The sequence below is a fragment of the Notamacropus eugenii genome, chromosome 5 (assembly GCF_028372415.1).
Source record: "Notamacropus eugenii isolate mMacEug1 chromosome 5, mMacEug1.pri_v2, whole genome shotgun sequence".
NCBI lineage: Eukaryota > Metazoa > Chordata > Mammalia > Diprotodontia > Macropodidae > Notamacropus > Notamacropus eugenii.
Window position 1 is genome coordinate 346,264,460 of NC_092876.1, and position 17,252 is coordinate 346,281,711.

Here is a 17,252-nt window from a genome sequence, read left to right on the forward strand (position 1 = left end):
CATATACCAAAATAAGGTCAAAATGGGTACGTAATTTAGACATAAAGGGTGATACCATAAGAAAATTATGAGAGCAAGGAATAATTTTCCTGTCTGCTCTATGGAGAAAGGAAGAATTTATAACAAAACAAAAGACAGAGAGTATTATGAGACATGAAAGGGATAATTCTGATTATATTAAATTAAAATGTTTTTTCACAAATCCAATGCAACCAAGATTAGAAGGAAAGGAGAAAGCTGGGAAATAATTTTTACAGCACATGTCTCTGGTAAAGGCTTCATTTCTCCAATATATAGAGAATTGAGTCAAATTTATAAGAACACAAGTCATTCCCAAATTGATAAATAATCAAATGATATGAACAGGCAGTTTTCAGATGCAGAAAACAAAGTTATCTATAGTCATATGAAAAAATACTCTCAATCATTATTGATTAGAAAAAATGCAAATTAAAACAACTCTGAAGTACAACCTCACACATATCAGATTATCTAATATTACACAAAAGGAAAATGATAAATGTTGGAGAGGATGCTGATGCATTGTTGGTAGAGTTGTCAACTGATCCAATCATTCTGGAGAGCAATTTGGAGCTACGTCCAAAGGGTTGTAAAACTATGCATAACTTTGCCCCAGTAATACTACTGCTAGGTCTGTATCCCAAAGAAATCATAAAAATATGAAAAGGACCCAGATGTACAAAAATATTTATAGCAGCTCTTTCTATGATGACCAAGAATTGGAAATTGAGGGGATACCCATCAAATGGGTAATGACTGAGCATGTTGTGGTATATGAATGTAATGGAATACTATTGTGTTATAAGAAATGATGAGCCTGTGGATTTCAGGGGAAAGAAAATGGAAAAATACCTAAATAATCTGAAGCAAAGTGAAGTGAGCAGAACAAAGAGACCACTGTACACAGTAACAGCAACACTGTGTGAAAATAAACTGTTTGAATTAGTTCTTCTGAGCAATACAATGATCCAAGACAATTCCAAAGGACTCGTGATGGAATATGCTATCTATATCCAGAAAAATAACTGATGGAATCTTCATACAAATTAAAGAATACTATTTTCAGTTTATTTTTTTCATGTTTTTTCTTTTCTTGTTTCCTTTTCCTTCATGTTCCTTTCCTTTTTTCCCTCTATTTCTTCTTTCACAACATGACTAATATGGAAGTGTTTTACATAATTACACATATGTAACCTATATCAAATTGCTTACCATCTTAGTGAGGGAGAAGCAAAGAGAAGAAGGGAGAAAATTTGGAACTCAAAAAAGTTTTTAAATGAATGTCTAAAATTGTCTTTACATATAGTTGGAAAAAAAAAGAAAAAAGTATTTAAAAAGAAAAAAATTCAATTGCCTGCCTTCAATAATAATTCAGATCTTTATTCCCTACTTCTACCTCCCCCACCACACACACACACACACACACACACACACACACACTCCTCTAAGTTGGAATGATCTTTTCTTGTAGTTACCTTAACCATGTGAATATTAAGCTCTATCTCAATCTTTCCCTAGACTATTCCCCCAACTTTTTTCTTTTTTTAATATCAAAACTTTGAGCATTTCTGTTTTCCTTCATTGATTTTTCTCCTCTCATGATTTTGTTTTCTACCACTTTCTTCCACTTTATGGAAGAATTCATCCCATTAACATTCATGGTCATGACTGTTAACTTTGTTTTACCCTGACTTAGATTTACATATTGGCAGCTAGGTAGAGTCAGGAAGCCCTGAATTCTAATCTGACCCAGTCCTTAACCATCACTGCACTTGTTCCTAATAATGAGATACCTAAAGATTTGAGGCAAAAAGCCAAGCAGGTATTGTGATTTGTTGTAATAGTAATTTAAAATTAACAGGCCCATGTGATCTGCTTAAATCACCTGGAAACCTGGGTCACAAGTGGCAGAAGGAGCTTGCTGAAGGGTGGAGCAGAACTGGGAGGAAGTGAGTAAGTGGGGTCAGGTCAGAGCGGAAAGAACACAGGCCAGCTGACACATTATGACAGTTGATAGTGAGAAGACCCTGGCTGAGGGAGGGGAGGTTTGAGAATGGCTTTGCCCCTTGCTGTGATTATGTTTATTAACTTCTTGGTCACCATGATGGATTTTGCTTTCCGGTTCTGGGATTTGGCTTTCTGGTGTTTAAATAAATGTTTTTCTTCTGCTTTCTATATGGAAAGTCTCTTATATTTTGCAATGGAGAACTACACTGGCATATTCATAGTCACCACCAGTTCTGTGAATATTGCCTTGGCAATACATTTGTAAAGCCAGTTCAGAAGGGAAAATTCTGAAAACAGTCAATAAGTCACAGAAAACTCCTGAGGTAGAACATGCCACCTCATCAGTGTCTTCTTCTTTTGTAGAATAAGTCCCACCAACTTGGTTTTCATATTATTTTTTAAAAATTATGTATAAATATGTAAAGCTTTTATATCTTTAACCTCCATGGCGAGGTGTAGTAGTTAAACCATACAGCGTACGGTCCCATCATACATCCTGTGGATCCATCAAAAATAAGATTTTAATTAACATTTTTATAAAACTTTAAATGTTTAATTTTTATTTAGTGTTCTTAGGATTTTACTTGTATTACTCTGCTATACAATATATCATGTGTTCACTGTACTCTGTATGTTTACTGCATGTGAATAATGTATGTGTGGACTGTATATATACATATTACTGAGTGATAAACTTGAAGCACAATTATGGTACAGTAGAATACATCACACAAAAATGTCATAATTGAAATGTTTTATTATAAATATTGCATCTAATCATTTGTAAGATTATATGTACATATATACATATACATAAATAAGGTATCTTTAAGCCAAAGCACACATGAGACAAGGCTATATATTGATCCATTGATATGGAAATGTGACTGGATGCCCACAGGAACCTATTTCCCCTAGGAGCAATTGTGCTAATTCATTAAGTAAATAGAAGTAATTTGCAAATTCAGAGTTCACAGCAACTTTATAGAACATGACTACCACTAATAAGGAGAATCATCTGCATATTAACAAACAGAAAAAAAGAGAATTAATGAACTCACTATGTGACTTTAAAATTAGAAAATAAGTAAATAAACCCCTCAAAAGAGCAAATGATAAAATTTAGAAAATTACAGGTTTAACAAAATGGAAAGCAAAAGGAGTAGAGTCAATAGATAAAATAAATGTAAGTTCTTTGGCAAGACTAATGAAATCAAAGTCTTTAACAATGCTAAAGAAAAAGAGGAAGAAGGAAATCAAATTTCCAAAATAAAAAATGAACAACATGAAATGACAACGAATAGAAAAGAAATATAAGAATTATCAGAACCTACTTTGTAAAATTATACACCAACAAAGCTAATAATCTGAAAGAAATAGGGGATTTTCTACAAAAATATAAAATACCAAAATTAACGGAATGTGAAATTTTAAAATTCACTTTGATGAAATGAAAGAACTAGGTAATCATAAAAGAAGGGCTAAATTCCAAAACAAAAAATAAAACCCCCAAACCAGGTAGAATTATAGTTGATTCTATCAAGCATTCAAGGAGCAATTGATATATAACTATTCCCAGAATTTAAGAAAGAAAACACTCTAACAAATTCCTGCTATGACACAGATATAACCTTAATAGCCAAGCCATGGAAGGATATAACAAAGAGAATTGTTAACCAATACCATTAATGAATACTGATGCAACAATTTTCAATAAAATCATAACTACATATCTAAAAATTATGCCTGTAGATGGGCACCTTTGAGATGAACTGAAAGACCGAGAGACAGAGTTTCTGGGTAATTAATAATCAATTTATTAATTAGACTAGCTGATAATCAATAAATTGGTGGTCAGTGGTTTCTCTCAGTAACCAAAAGACAAGACTATGAAGATCATTAAACTCCTCTGACAGGTGAAAAGCAGCCCTCATCGGTGAACAATTAATGGGGAAGTAGGCAAAAAGTCTTTAGCTCTTCTTGCTGCAATGGGTTTGATCATGAGACTCAGCTGCCAACAGCAATCTTGACAAAGGAATCCACCTCTACCCAGGCCACTGTGGTTGGTCTTCTCCTTCATGAGCTGGGTTACCTTAAACTCCAGTGGAGGAGTACAATGACATGGGCTTATTTCCTCAGGGCAAGAATTCACCTAGATTAGATTCTATTTACATGCTAAAGAGAATTAAGATTTTCTAGTCAGATTGGGGCCCACCCCAGATCAAGAAGCATGTTCCCTGGAATGGGCAGTCTCATCAACCAGCGATGTCCTTCAGAGATTGAATGACTTATAGAGGCTGGTCCCTAAATAAGGAAAAAATGAGAAAAAGCCTTAATCTTAATTTAGTAATTGTTATTAATATAATAGGAAATAATTTTTCTCTCCTTATAAGGTTTTGTTTTTAAATAGTGTATATGTGGATGGGATAGACTATCCAGATTCTGTTCAATGTATTGGCCCCAGAATTGAACAAGAAGATCAGGCTGGATTTCTTTAGGGAATTTTAGCTAATTTTAGCTTTAAGGAGTTTAGGGCTGGAGTAGTTCACTTTTTGGCAGGAGGAAAAAAAAGAGAAGAAACCTCAAGGTAGATTGAGACAGAAGAGTCCTGTCTAGAGAACAGGTCAGTGAAGCTCTCATCCTAAGAGAGAGAGGAGAGGCGTAGACTGTCAGTCAGCCAGTCAGTAACATTTCTTAAGTACTTATTATGCATCAGGTACTGTGCCAAGTGCTGGGGATACAAAAAGAGACAAAAGATGGCTCTTGCCATCAAGGAGCTCACAGTCTAATGGGGATTAGATTAGCAGAGTACATCAGACTCTGAGTAGAATATATACACCTGTGCATTTGTACATGTGGAGTTCTTAATTTGCAAGCCAGGTATTGTAGTATCCTAAGATTGTCAGCCAGTGCCCCACATTTCCTCGCTCATGCCCCATAGTCTCTTTATGACTTCCACTTCCCGGGGGGGGCCAGCTGTCTCAGGCTGGGGCTGGGAGAAGTCTTAAGTATGATAGCAGAATTAAGGTGTGACTATCTTACTAACTCTCTCAAAGGTATTTGCATTTTAAAAAGAGCCCCTGGAATCAAAGGAATGATGTCTTAATTTGTGGGATGGTTGTGACAGGTGCTATGTATAATATCAGATGTGGTGGAGCACCTGGTCTCACCTGATATAGCCTGGGACAGTCCTTAGCTACACTCAGTTAGAGACCTAGGTCACTTATACATCATCTTGGCTGAGTAGTTTGGGAAGGGACCATGGTGGGGGCTCTCTATGGGTAGAACTATTATTACCAACATGGGCTGTCTCATGTCCCATTCAAAGCAGAACAACAACGGAAGTTCTTTTGCTTATCCTATCGAGAGAGAGGATCCTTGGACCACTACCCAGAAATGCTCATCTCCTTGGAATTAAACCAGTTGGTGGCCAAAATCCAGGGCTTGATGGGAGCTCTGGGACTGAGACCTACAGGAAGTTGAGTAGCTGCTACTCCAGTTCTCTTTCCTCCCTTGAAAAGACAGCCTATCTTGTCTTCAGTCCAAGTTTCAGAGCTTTCTCAACTGAGGCAGATGTTACTTGGCCCCATACATTAGAAAGCTCTTGCCAGGCTGTGATAGAGAGGCAGAGTCCAGAAGCTTAGGCATATACTTAGGGGGCTGACTTTGCCCCCCTCCTACCTTCCCCTACATGATTAGAATCATGGAATCCGAAACTGTTAGGGCTCTTTTGAGCCTTCAGATGAGAGAATAGCTCCTCATCCACAAAAAGGTTGGGAATTCACATTTTAAAGTATTCCCCACTGTCCCTAACACCCTATCAACACAGCTCCTCATCTAAGCAGAGCCAGGCTCTGGGTGCAAGCTCCTCCTGATGCCTCTCTCGTCTCCTCTAATCCTGCACCATACACTCTACCCTTCAGGCCTCTCCCTCCCTATTTTAGCCAATACTCCTAATCCTCGTTGTTCATTTTTGTGGGTCTGTGGCCTGACGCCATGAAGGAGGTTAGGCCCATCCTCATGACTGTATCATTGACATTTCCTCCACTCCTCAAGTCTAGAATTGGAAAGAACGCTGAATTTAGAATCAAAGGACTTAAAACCACAGGATTCAAAATCTCATTCTGGGCTTACACTTACACTCTCTGGGGCTCGCTTTCCTCATTCCCGCAAAGCAGGATCTCTCCAGTTCTAAGTCCTATGTTCTTATAATTCTAATTCAGGGGAAAACAGTTAGGGGGAGAAGGTTGGAGACCCTCAGCTTGTCACCTCAGCCTGCTTTCTCCCTATATCAAATGTTTAAACAAGAGCTTACCTCATTATGTTACTATTGCTGCTGAGTTTTGATGTAGGACATTTTTATTTTAGTGTAATTGGTTCCCTTTGGGATTTTATGTATTTAAAAATATTGTTCTGAGAAAGGTCACTTTCATCAGACCACCAAAGGAGACCTTGGCATATAAATAAAGGCTAAGAACTCCTGAGTTAAGCGCTGGTAGAGAAGCTCCTGTTCTGAGGAAGTCTGGGAGTGGTTGTTGGCAAGGAGTAGCATACCCTTCTACCTGCAGAGATTTAAAAGGAGGAGTTCCCACGTCTTTACACAGAAGGCCTGGGACAGAAAAGAGTTAAAGAAGGAAAGTTATAACCTGACTCCTTTTGGTCCTATAACCTTGAACTCCACAAAGGACCCCAAAGGACATATACTTCTTTGTTGAATGACAGGTGAAATTTCTCTAGATTTGGTTATTCCAGGGTGGAAGGATGGGGGAGAACTCCCAGAATTTGCAAATACTGTCCAATGACAAATGCATTTCCAAAGGAACCTGATTTCCTGAAGTTTCATGTAGCAAAAGTGAGACTACATAGGGCTGGGAATGGGGGCTCTTTTATTTTTCCTTTTCTGAAAAAGTGCTTTCTCTACAGTCTTTCACAGTCCTCAGACTGAAATCTGTGAAGAAAACTAGATCCAAAAAACCAGCAGTTTCCCTTCTCTTATTATTGCCAGTCATTTATTACTTATTATAAAATCAGTAGCTTCTCAACAACTGATAAAAACTAAGAGATGACACAATCTTTAGCAGTTTCTCTCTTCCTTTGTCACAAAAATTTGAATCAAAAATTACAGAAGTATATTCAGTTAGAAAATTCATAGCTATTGTCTGAATGGACTAGACTTTCAATTTAATACGCTAAGCAGGTGTAGTGTCATTTTATGAACAAACCAAAAATATACCTAATACATTTTTATGTTCCTAAAACAATAAAGTGACTTAAATTTGCAAAGGGTGCAAAAAAGGGGATTTCAATTTTCCTTTTTCTTCTTGTTCCATTTCCCAGAAGGAAAAGGAGGGAACTAGGCAGCATGATGTAGCAGGAGGAGAAAACAATTGCCAAAGGAATCAGGAGACTTGAATTTACCTCCTGGTTCTGCCACTAACCTGTTGCGTGACCAGGGGTGGCTCCCACCGCCTTTCTGATCAGATTTCTTTGTCTATATATAAAAATGAAGGAACTGGCCTAGATAGCTCCAAAGGTCTTTCCTAGTTCTAAAAATGTGACATATTTCCACATATGTACCCTTTGTGAAAATTTCTTTTTTGGGGGGGCGGAGCCAAGATGGCGGAGTAGAAAGACGCACATACGCTACCTCTGAACCCACTGCCCATAAAATATCTGTAAAAAAAGAACCACTGGCGAATTCTGGAGCAGCAGAAGCCACAGAACAACGGAGCAGAGGAGATTTCTGCTCCAGAGAGCCTGAAAACCTCTCGCAAAAGGTCCCTCGCGCCCCGGACCCGGAGCAGAGCCCAACCCTGCCTCGGCGGCGCAGCGCCAAAAGGAGCAGATCCGAGCAGGCTTCAGGGACAGAATCTCCAGCAGCCACGTGGGTCCCTGACCCACAGGTGACAAGGGTCGGTGAGAGGGTCTCTTTGGTGGGTCGAGAGGGGAGTGGGGCGCCCCCAAAACTCAGGTCCCCTCGGGAGGCAGCAGCAGAGGTGGGAGCAGACCTGGGCTCCCCAAGCAGGAAGGAGCCTAGATCCATTATTGAAGGTCTCTGCATAAACCCCCTGAGGGAACTGAGCCCTGTGAGGCGGCCCTGCCCCCACCTGAGCACCTGAACTTAATCTCACACTGACTAGCAGCCCTGCCCCTGCCAAAAGCCCTGAGGCTGGGAAACAGCATTTGAATCTCAGACCCCAAGCGCTGGCTAGGAGGATCTGGAGGCGAGGGGGGTGTGGAGAGGACACTCAGAAGTCAAGTCACTGGCTGGGAAAATACCCAGAAAAGGGAAAAGAAATAAGACTATAGAAGGTTACTTTCTTGGTGAACAGGCATTTCCTCCCTTCCTTTCTGATGAGGAAGAACAATGCTTACCATCAGGGAAAGACACAGAAGTCAAGGCTTCTGTATCCCAGCCCACTCAATGGGCTCAGGCCATGGAAGAGCTCAAAAAGGATTTTGAAAATCAAGTTAGAGAGGTGAAGGAAAAACTGGGAAGAGAAATGAGTGACATGCAAGCAAAGCATGAAAAACAAGTAAACACCCTGCTAAAGGAGACCCCAAAAAATGCTGAAAAAAATAACACCTTGAAAAATAGGTTAACTCAATTGGCAAAAGAGGTTCAAAAAGCCAATGAGGAGAAGAATGCTTTAAAAAGCAGAATTAGCCAAATGGAAAAGGAGATTCAAAAGCTCACTGAAGAAAATAGTTCTTTCAAAATTAGAATGGAACAGATGGAGGCTAATGACTTTATGAGAAACCAAGAAATCACAAAACAAAACCAAAAGAATGAAAAAATGGAAGATAATGTGAAATATCTCATTGGAAAAACAACTGACCTGGAAAATAGATCCAGGAGAGATAATTTTAAAAATTATGGAAAATTTCTTTTTTCCCCAATTTAGGGGTGAAATAGTTTTCCATAGCTTCAAAATTTCTGGAAATCATGTATTCATTTCCAGGGCTAATTATTTTTACTTAAGTCTTTCTGCCTCAAGTGAAACTACAAACACATCCAAATATTTGTTTGGCTAGATTTCTTGATGTGAAATGATTTCATGACATTGCAAAGTAACTTGTAGAAATTCAGGGATATTTTCACGTACTAATTGATCACAGCCAATTTATCATACTCAAGGCAGCTCTCTCTAAATAAAACTTAGTTTGACGAATAGAAATAGCAAAAGAGAATTTGCTGTCATGGACATTAGCTGAATGTGACCATTATTCTTGTTAAAGATATCCCTACCACACAGATACATCAGCCAGTAGCAATACAGGTGTAGAGCCACACAGATATGCACAAAGGTAAATATGACCACACAGAGATTTTCTCCTGCCAGATAAAAGTGAAACCCTGCAAAAGTGAACCCCTTTCTCTACTATATCTATGCAGATTCATATCTAGACCTCAGAGAGATGAACCATTGCATGCATACCTAAGCAAATACCTCCAAATATACAAGGATAAATGAAGATATACTAGGACTCTGACAAGCTGAATGACATCCAGAGGAGGGCAACCAGAAGACACAGAGTTCAGGAGACCCTACCACACACCAATAGCTCATGGCAATAACCTGAGGGAGAGAATACTTATGGGGAAATGTGATAGATGCCTTAAAGTATCTGAAAGATTGTCATGTGGAAGAAGGACTGAGTTTGTCTGGCTTGACCCAAGGGAAAGAACGAGGACCAGTGGGCAGAAATTACAAGGGGATAGAGTGTGGTTAGATCACCTAGGAATTAGAAGTTAATGGGTTGCCTTAGTGGGCAAAAAACCTCCTGTCACTGGAAGTATTTAAGCAGAAGCTGGATGAACACTTTTCAAGGATGCTGCAAAAGGTATTAAAGCTTTAGCTAAGATTGGAATAGATGTGCCATCATCTTTCTTATAATGCTGATGACATGCATAGTCTGTGAATATATAGAAAGAGGAATGGAATATATATATATATATATATATACATATGTATGTACATATGTATATATACATATGCATACACACGTACACATATATATGTATATATGTGTATGCACAAGCAGTTTATTGTTGTTCACTTGTTTCAATCATGTCCAACTCTTTGTGACCCCATTAAGGGTTTTCTTGGCAAAGCTGCTGGATGGTTTGCCATTTCCTTCTCCAGCTCATTTTATGGATGATGAAACTGAGGCAAATTGGGGTTAAGTGACTTGCCCAGGGTCACACAACTAGTGAGGTCAGATTTGAATTCAGGTCTTCCTGACCCCAGGTCCAGCACTCCATCCACTACACTACCTAGCTGCCCCACTTTAGAGGTTGAGTGCAAGTAAATATACTGGCTACAGAGTATACCTCTAATGTCCAACTCCCTGACATGTGGCAGGAAGATGGGTATCTACTAGGAGAAATCAATCTTTTTTTATTATTCTCATAGAGACAGTCAGGAGTGCATACACACAGACACACACAGACACACACACACAGACACACACACACACCTACGCACACATATCAAGGAGCTCACATGCAGAATAGATGTGGAGTAATCTGAACAAGTAGGTGGCAGAAGGTGAAGGCTGGGTTTATATAGCAAGAAGTAGGAGCAAGTGTAGAGGAAGCAATGGATGAGGTACCAATGAACATAGGTAGAGATGTAGCTCCACAGACAAAAACCTGAGCTCTGAGTCTGCCCAGCCCTTCCTCATAGGGCACCCCCATCATATCTCACTGGAATTCCATCCCTGGACCAGCAGCATCTTGTCCGGGGAAAAATTTTCCTACTGCAGCACCCATAAGGCAGGGAGTTGCTAGGCCAACTGCTTCAGTATCTCCAAATGAAGGATGAGGCAGAGGTACAAACTGAAGGGAAAACAATCACTTTTTTCTTTTTTTTTAAATGTACAATCATATTAGATATATTTCCATATTAGTCATGTTGTGAAAGAAGAAACAGAACAAAAGGGAAATACCATGAGAAAAAGCAAAAGAAGTGAAAATAGTGTGCTTTGATCTGCATTCAGAGTTCTTTCTCTAGATGTGGACAGCATTTTCCATCATGAGTCTTTTGGAGTTATCTTAGATCCTTGCATAGATGAGAGGACCTAAGTCTATCAAAGTCAATCATCGCACAGTGTGGCTGTTACTGTGTACAATGTTCTCCTGGTTCTGCTCACTTCACTCAGCATCAGTTCATGTAAGTCTTTCCAAGTTTTTCTGAAATCTACCTCCCCATCATTTCATATAACACAATAGCATTTCATTACATCCATATACCACAACTTGTTCAGCCATTCTCCAGTTGATGGGCATCCTCTCAGTTTCCTATTCTTTGTCACTACCAAAAGAGCTGTTATAAATATTTTTGTACATGTGAGTCCTTTTCCCTATTCTATGATCTCTTTGGGATACAGACCTAGTACTGATGGATCAAAGGATATGCACAGTTTTATAGAACTTTGGGCATAGTTTCGAATTGCTCTCCAGAATGGTTGGATCAATTTAGAGCTCCATAACAATTCATTAGTGTTCTAATTTTTCCACATCTTCTCCAACATTTGTCATTTTTCTTTTCTGTTATATTAGCCAATCTGATAGGTATGAAGTGATACCTCAGAGAACAATCACTTTACTCCAGGAAAGTCAGATGAGAGTGAGTCCTGAAAGGACTGAAGGTCTAGGACAAATCCAAGAAGTTAAGGCTGGACCCCACAGGTCAGATCATAGAGTAATATCGATTCATGCTGACTTCCGTCCATCCAAGGACTGACAACCAGAGGCATTGCTGTTGTTGGAAGTATCCTGACTGCTTGGTGCTAGACAGCCTTCAGAGTGAGCTGACTGTTCAGCTATCCATTATGTTAAATAACTCCCGCATGAGTGGGGTAGCAAAGGAGTGGAGGTCTTCAATTTTCAGCAGTTGCTTGGTGTGCTGGGCATTGATGCTCCGGAGCTCTGTGAGGATGGCTATGATCTTCAGAAACAAGAAACTGTAGGGTAGGCAGGGGGGCAGGGAAAGGAAGAGAGGGGACAAAGGGGAAGGGAAAAAGAGGGCATAGATGAAAAAATTAGGAAATGCTGTGGAATTTATGATTGGTTTCTCCTTCTGCATCCCACCCTCATCCTTTGTCTTAGGGTCCAATGGTGCCTTGGTGCCCTTGAAGGTAGATTGGGGATGGGGAACACATATTAAAGAGGATGGTTTCATTTCTCTAAGTAACAGTCAAGAGTCATTGGATAAAAAGCTGCTGATTATAGTTGAGTGTCTGTACAATTCTTCCTGTTGCTCATTACTGAACTACCCCATGCAGGTTGTAATAGGGCAAGACAGTAGGGATCAAAAATCAGGACTCAACTTCTGAGAGCTCCCTCATCCTTTCCTTCAGGATAAGCCCAGGTAGACTCTGTTTTTTTTAAAGTTTATTTTATTTTTAGTTTATGGAACAAAACAAGCATTTCCATAACATAATACAATAAAATAAAAGATGATTAAGACTCTTTAAGCTTAGAGCAATAGCCGAAGTCCAGCCCATAGGACATCCATGGTAAGCACTAACCTAACCTAGACATGGCTTGTTTCTAGGAGCTGAATCAAGCCTGGTCAACAGAGTCAGACAGGAGAGGAAACATAGTACAATGAACAGAGAGCACTGAGCTTGAAGTCAAGAAGTGTTGGGTTCAATCCCACTTCAAATACTTACTAGCTGTTTGTTCCTTGGCAAGTCACTTAAACCACTTTTGGCCTCAGTTTTTCCACCTGGGAAATGAAGGGGTTGGACACAGCCTCTAAGGTCCCTACTGGTTCTAACTCTATGATCCTATGATATATTACTGGCATTTGACAATCTACTAAGTTAAGAGTAAAATTCCATAATTCAATATTTCCAGAATGTGTGATTTCATCTGTGTAAAGAGACCCACCACAAATGCAGGTCTTAACTCATCTTCATTTTAGTGAAGTTACATGAATTGCTGTGGCCATGCCTCTGGTGATGAGTAAGGCTGGTCCACGAAAGGCAAGCATATAGTCAATCCATTATTGGACCTCTTCCAATGTAATACGGCTTGGCCAAGGCTACATTCCCCTCTCTCAACTTCCAAGAGTCCCAAATGACTTCCATGCCGTGATGAGACACAGAAACTCCAGTAGTTCCCTATTTCCTAACACATAAAATCTAAACTCTTCCATTTGACTTTAGGGGCCTTCATATCTTGCCCTACCCTAGCTCTACCACTGTTTCCCAACATGCACCCTCTGCTCCAGAAACAAGCAGCACTCATATGTCCCAACATTTCTTGACTTCTGTATCTTTGTTCTTCATTCTTCTACCTGAAATTCCTCCTCCTCTCTTTACTGCCCAGCTAGCTCCTCTGCATCTTCCAAAATAGACCAGGACACATTTCCTGACCACTCTATGCCTTACGGACCTTCCTGCCCCTGACCTTCCACAGGATTTAATGTCTAGACCACACAATTTACACTTATCATCTTATGTTGCTTCTTTTTTTTATGTTAGTTTTATCTCTCCAACAAGAGTATATATAAGCTTCTTAATGGCAAGCTTCTTTGTCTATGTCTTCTATGGCACCTAGTACAGTGCTGAGAATGTAATAGGCATTGCTATAGCTTGGTATGGCTTGAGGACTTGGATAGCTAGTAGAGGCTCCATGCCTTTAGCATTTGGCACATTGTGATAAGACTGAGGCACTTTCTTTCCTCCCACTCACAGCATGAGGAGGCTTTACATAAAAAGAAGACAAAGCTGCCCATGGGACCCAAATGGACCCAGTTTTGTTGGTATCTGATCATTTAAGGGCATAAAATCCCCAATTGGAATCTAGAGGCATGGAACTGGGCAGATTTCCAAAGACCACTTGAATCAGTCACCATGTCCTTTACCACTGATGACCAAAACATTTCCATGGGGGGAGGGGTGAAATGTTAGGTCAGAGTTAACTTCATTTTGTTAACCATTTAACTACTTTTTAGTCTTTCATTTCCTCCCAACATCAAACCTGAATTGAGAGTGTTGGTGTTAGAGTCACCTCCAAAAGATATCCAATAGGATTACAGATTTAGAGGTCATGGAGTCCAATCCTCTGATTTTTATAGATGAGGACACTCTGGAGAAGTTCAGTGCCTTGCCCAAGGTTACACAGCTAGTGTCTAAGGCAAAATATGAACCCAGGTCTTCATTGTTCCAAGTCTGGTGCTCTATCCACTATACCATACTACCCCTATCTAATACATGTGGACCTGACTAAGGAACCTTACACCAGTGGTTATCCAATATTTTCATCCCATTAGGGTTGTCTATGCCAGAGAACTATATTTGATTCCATGTCTCCACAGTCACTACTCAGCCAATTGTTTCCAGTTTCCATCTTCTACAAGATCCCAGGATAGTCTTGTTCAGTATTACATGAGTAAAAGAGAAATAAGAGAAGCCTGGGGATAGGCAAATCAGAGTCTTTTCCTTGTTCCTGGTGCATAAGTAGCAACATACCCACACGCTAACAGACATAAATCCTCCATTCCTTGCTCAGCTCCCTCAATTCTTACAACTCCCTTGGTTCCTAATAGTCAGCCAGTTACTAAAGATTTATTAAACACCTACTATGTCAGGCACCGTCTTATTGGGGATACAAAGAACGGCAAAAGATGTCTAATGGGAGAGACAACAGTCAAATAACTAAATAAAAACAGGAATGTACATGTAGTGTGTGTATGTTTGTTAAATAAAGGGTAAATTGGAGGTAATCTACAGAGAGAAGGTACTAGCATTAGGGAGGGGAATCAGGAAAGACTTCCTACAGAAAGTGAGATTTTTAGCCAGTACTTAAAGAAAGTCAGGGAAACCAGGAGGCAGAAATAACAAGGGAGAGTAGTCTAGACGTGGAGAAAATGCCTGGAGTCAAGAGGTCTAGTGCCTTTGGCAAGGAACAGCAAGTGTCACTGGATTGGAGAGTACATGGGAGTAATGTAGAAGAATGCTGGAAAGGTAGGAGAGTACTCTGGAAGTTCTGAGGGCTCTGAATGACAAAGGAATTTAGATTTGATGCTAGAGGCAGTAGGGAATCGTTGGAGTTTATTGAGGAGGGAGTGTAACATGGTCAGATATGTGTTTTAGGAAGCTGAGTGGAGGATGAACTGGATTTGAGGAAGATGGGAGGCAGGCAGACCCACCAGCAGGCTTTCACAATAGTCTAGGCATGAGGTGACGAGGGCTTGCAGGGAGATGGCCATGTCAGAGGAGACAAGGGTCCAAGATGAACAATTTTGCAAAAGTAAAATCAACAGGATTTGGCAGTAGACTGGATAGGGGTGGCAAGGGGGAATGAGGAGTTGGGGATTACGCTTAGTCTGAGAGCCTGCAAGACCGTGTGGTACCCTGAATAGCAATAGGAAAGTCAGGAAGAGGGGAGGGTTTGAAGGGAGAGATGGCAAGTTTGGTTTGGGATATGGAGAATTTGAGATGTCCATGGGATATCTAGTTTGAGATGCTGTCTGGAAGTTTTGGAGAGAGTTTAGGGCCGGATAAATAAATCAGAAAATCGTTAGCATGGAGACAACAGTTGAATCCCTGGTTGCCGATAAGATCACCAAGAGAAATAGCATAGAGGAGAAAGAAGAGAACCTCAGAAAATGCCTTGGGGGCATCCCCAGGGAGCAGGCATGGCCTGGATCACCATTTCTGGTCCCTGTCTGACCAGCAATGGAGTCTAAAAAGGAGCGGTCAGACGACCAGGAGAATCAAGAAGAAACTCTCACACCCTGCCTATTCTTTTCACTCACGTAGTTCTTACTTCAGTGCAAGCTCTCATCACTTCTTGCCTGGGTTTGTGCAGCATCCTCCTTTATTGGTCTCCATGCCCCCAGTCTCCCCCAACTCCAGCCTGTCCTACACGACTGCCAAAGTCCCTCCCAAACTACCTGGTATTTAATTACTTTGCATTTATTCTGGATTTACTTATATTATGTACTAGTTGCAGCCCCTGTTTGGAAGCAGGGATTGTTTCATTCCATTACATGTGTTTGCAGTGCCCAATACGGTGCCAGGCACATAGTAAGTGTTTAATAAATGTTTTCTGTTTGATGGATTTCTCCCAGTCAGTCCCTAGTAACCTTCTCTCATAGACATGGAGAACATTATCCAATGTGAATCTGTGAATGAACACATTATCCTGGAATGAAGCCGAGACATTCACTCTGGGGGCCTTTTCTGCTGGGAGGCAGCACCTGACCGCCTTCACTCACCGGTTCTCAGGCTGAGGCCGCTTGCATTCTATGTAGGCTTTCAGTGTCATGGTAAATCTCTGCTGCAGCTGATCCACAACCCAATGCTGGACCACACCTGGTCGATCTAAGGAAAGAGCAGGAGCGAGGGAAATCCCTGGGGTGCTAAGATGGAGAAACTGCTCTTCTTCCCCAAGCTCAGCACCTTTCACCCTAGCATGATTTTGTCTCATGAAAGCATGGGCTTTGATATTCATGTAAAAAGAGAGAGAGCTGCAGACTGTGCTTCCAATCACCCTCTGACTTTGCCACAGATCTTTATTTGAGGGAAAGGGGACTTCTCTTCATCCCCTCTCCTGGGGAGCCCTCCCCCTGAAAATCCAAGCACAGTATACTTCCTTGTGCACACGTGGGGATTACAGGGAGGCACAACACCATGGCTGTATGATTTTGGGGGCTCTGATAGAGGCAATCTACAGTTGTATAAGATGTGTGTATGTATGTTAGAGATGACAGAGAAGAGACAGTCTTAAATATTTTGTATAAAAACATGTGTATGTCTCTGGTGTTTCTATGTGTATATACATATACATATGGAGAGAGAAAGAGAGAGAGAGAAGAGAAAAAGAGGAAGACACTTAGTCCTAACTAACGTATAATAGGACTGCCTGTCTCATATACATATATATGTATGTATGTATATGTGTGTATATATTTACACATATATACATATATAATATCTATATTTGTGTCTATATAGATCTTTCTATAGAGGTCTATATCTATATATCCATATTAAGAAATGGAGAAAGAGAGGAAGAAGAGGGAGAGAGAAAGAGAGACAGAGAGAGGAGAGGAAGATGCTTAGTACTAACTAACATATAACAAGATTGCCTGTCTCATATATACATGTATATATGTTTACACACATACATATATAATATCTATATTTATATATCCATCTATACAGATATATATCAAGAGACAGAGGAAGAGGGAGAGAGAGGG

General features: G+C 40.2%; 1 protein-coding gene across 1 annotated transcript in view; it reads right to left on the reverse strand.

The window, feature by feature from the left end:
- Positions 1 to 10,871: 10,871 nt before the first annotated feature.
- NR1I2 (nuclear receptor subfamily 1 group I member 2) overlaps positions 10,872 to 17,252 on the reverse strand; it is a 28,704-nt gene continuing 22,323 nt past the window's right edge. Inside the window, exons 8-9 of the mRNA XM_072615750.1 lie at positions 16,266 to 16,371; positions 10,872 to 11,997 (exon numbers count right to left, since the gene is read on the reverse strand). Coding sequence (XP_072471851.1) covers positions 11,853 to 11,997; positions 16,266 to 16,371 — 251 coding nt within the window. The 3' untranslated portion in view covers positions 10,872 to 11,852. The remainder of the gene's footprint in view (positions 11,998 to 16,265; positions 16,372 to 17,252) is intronic.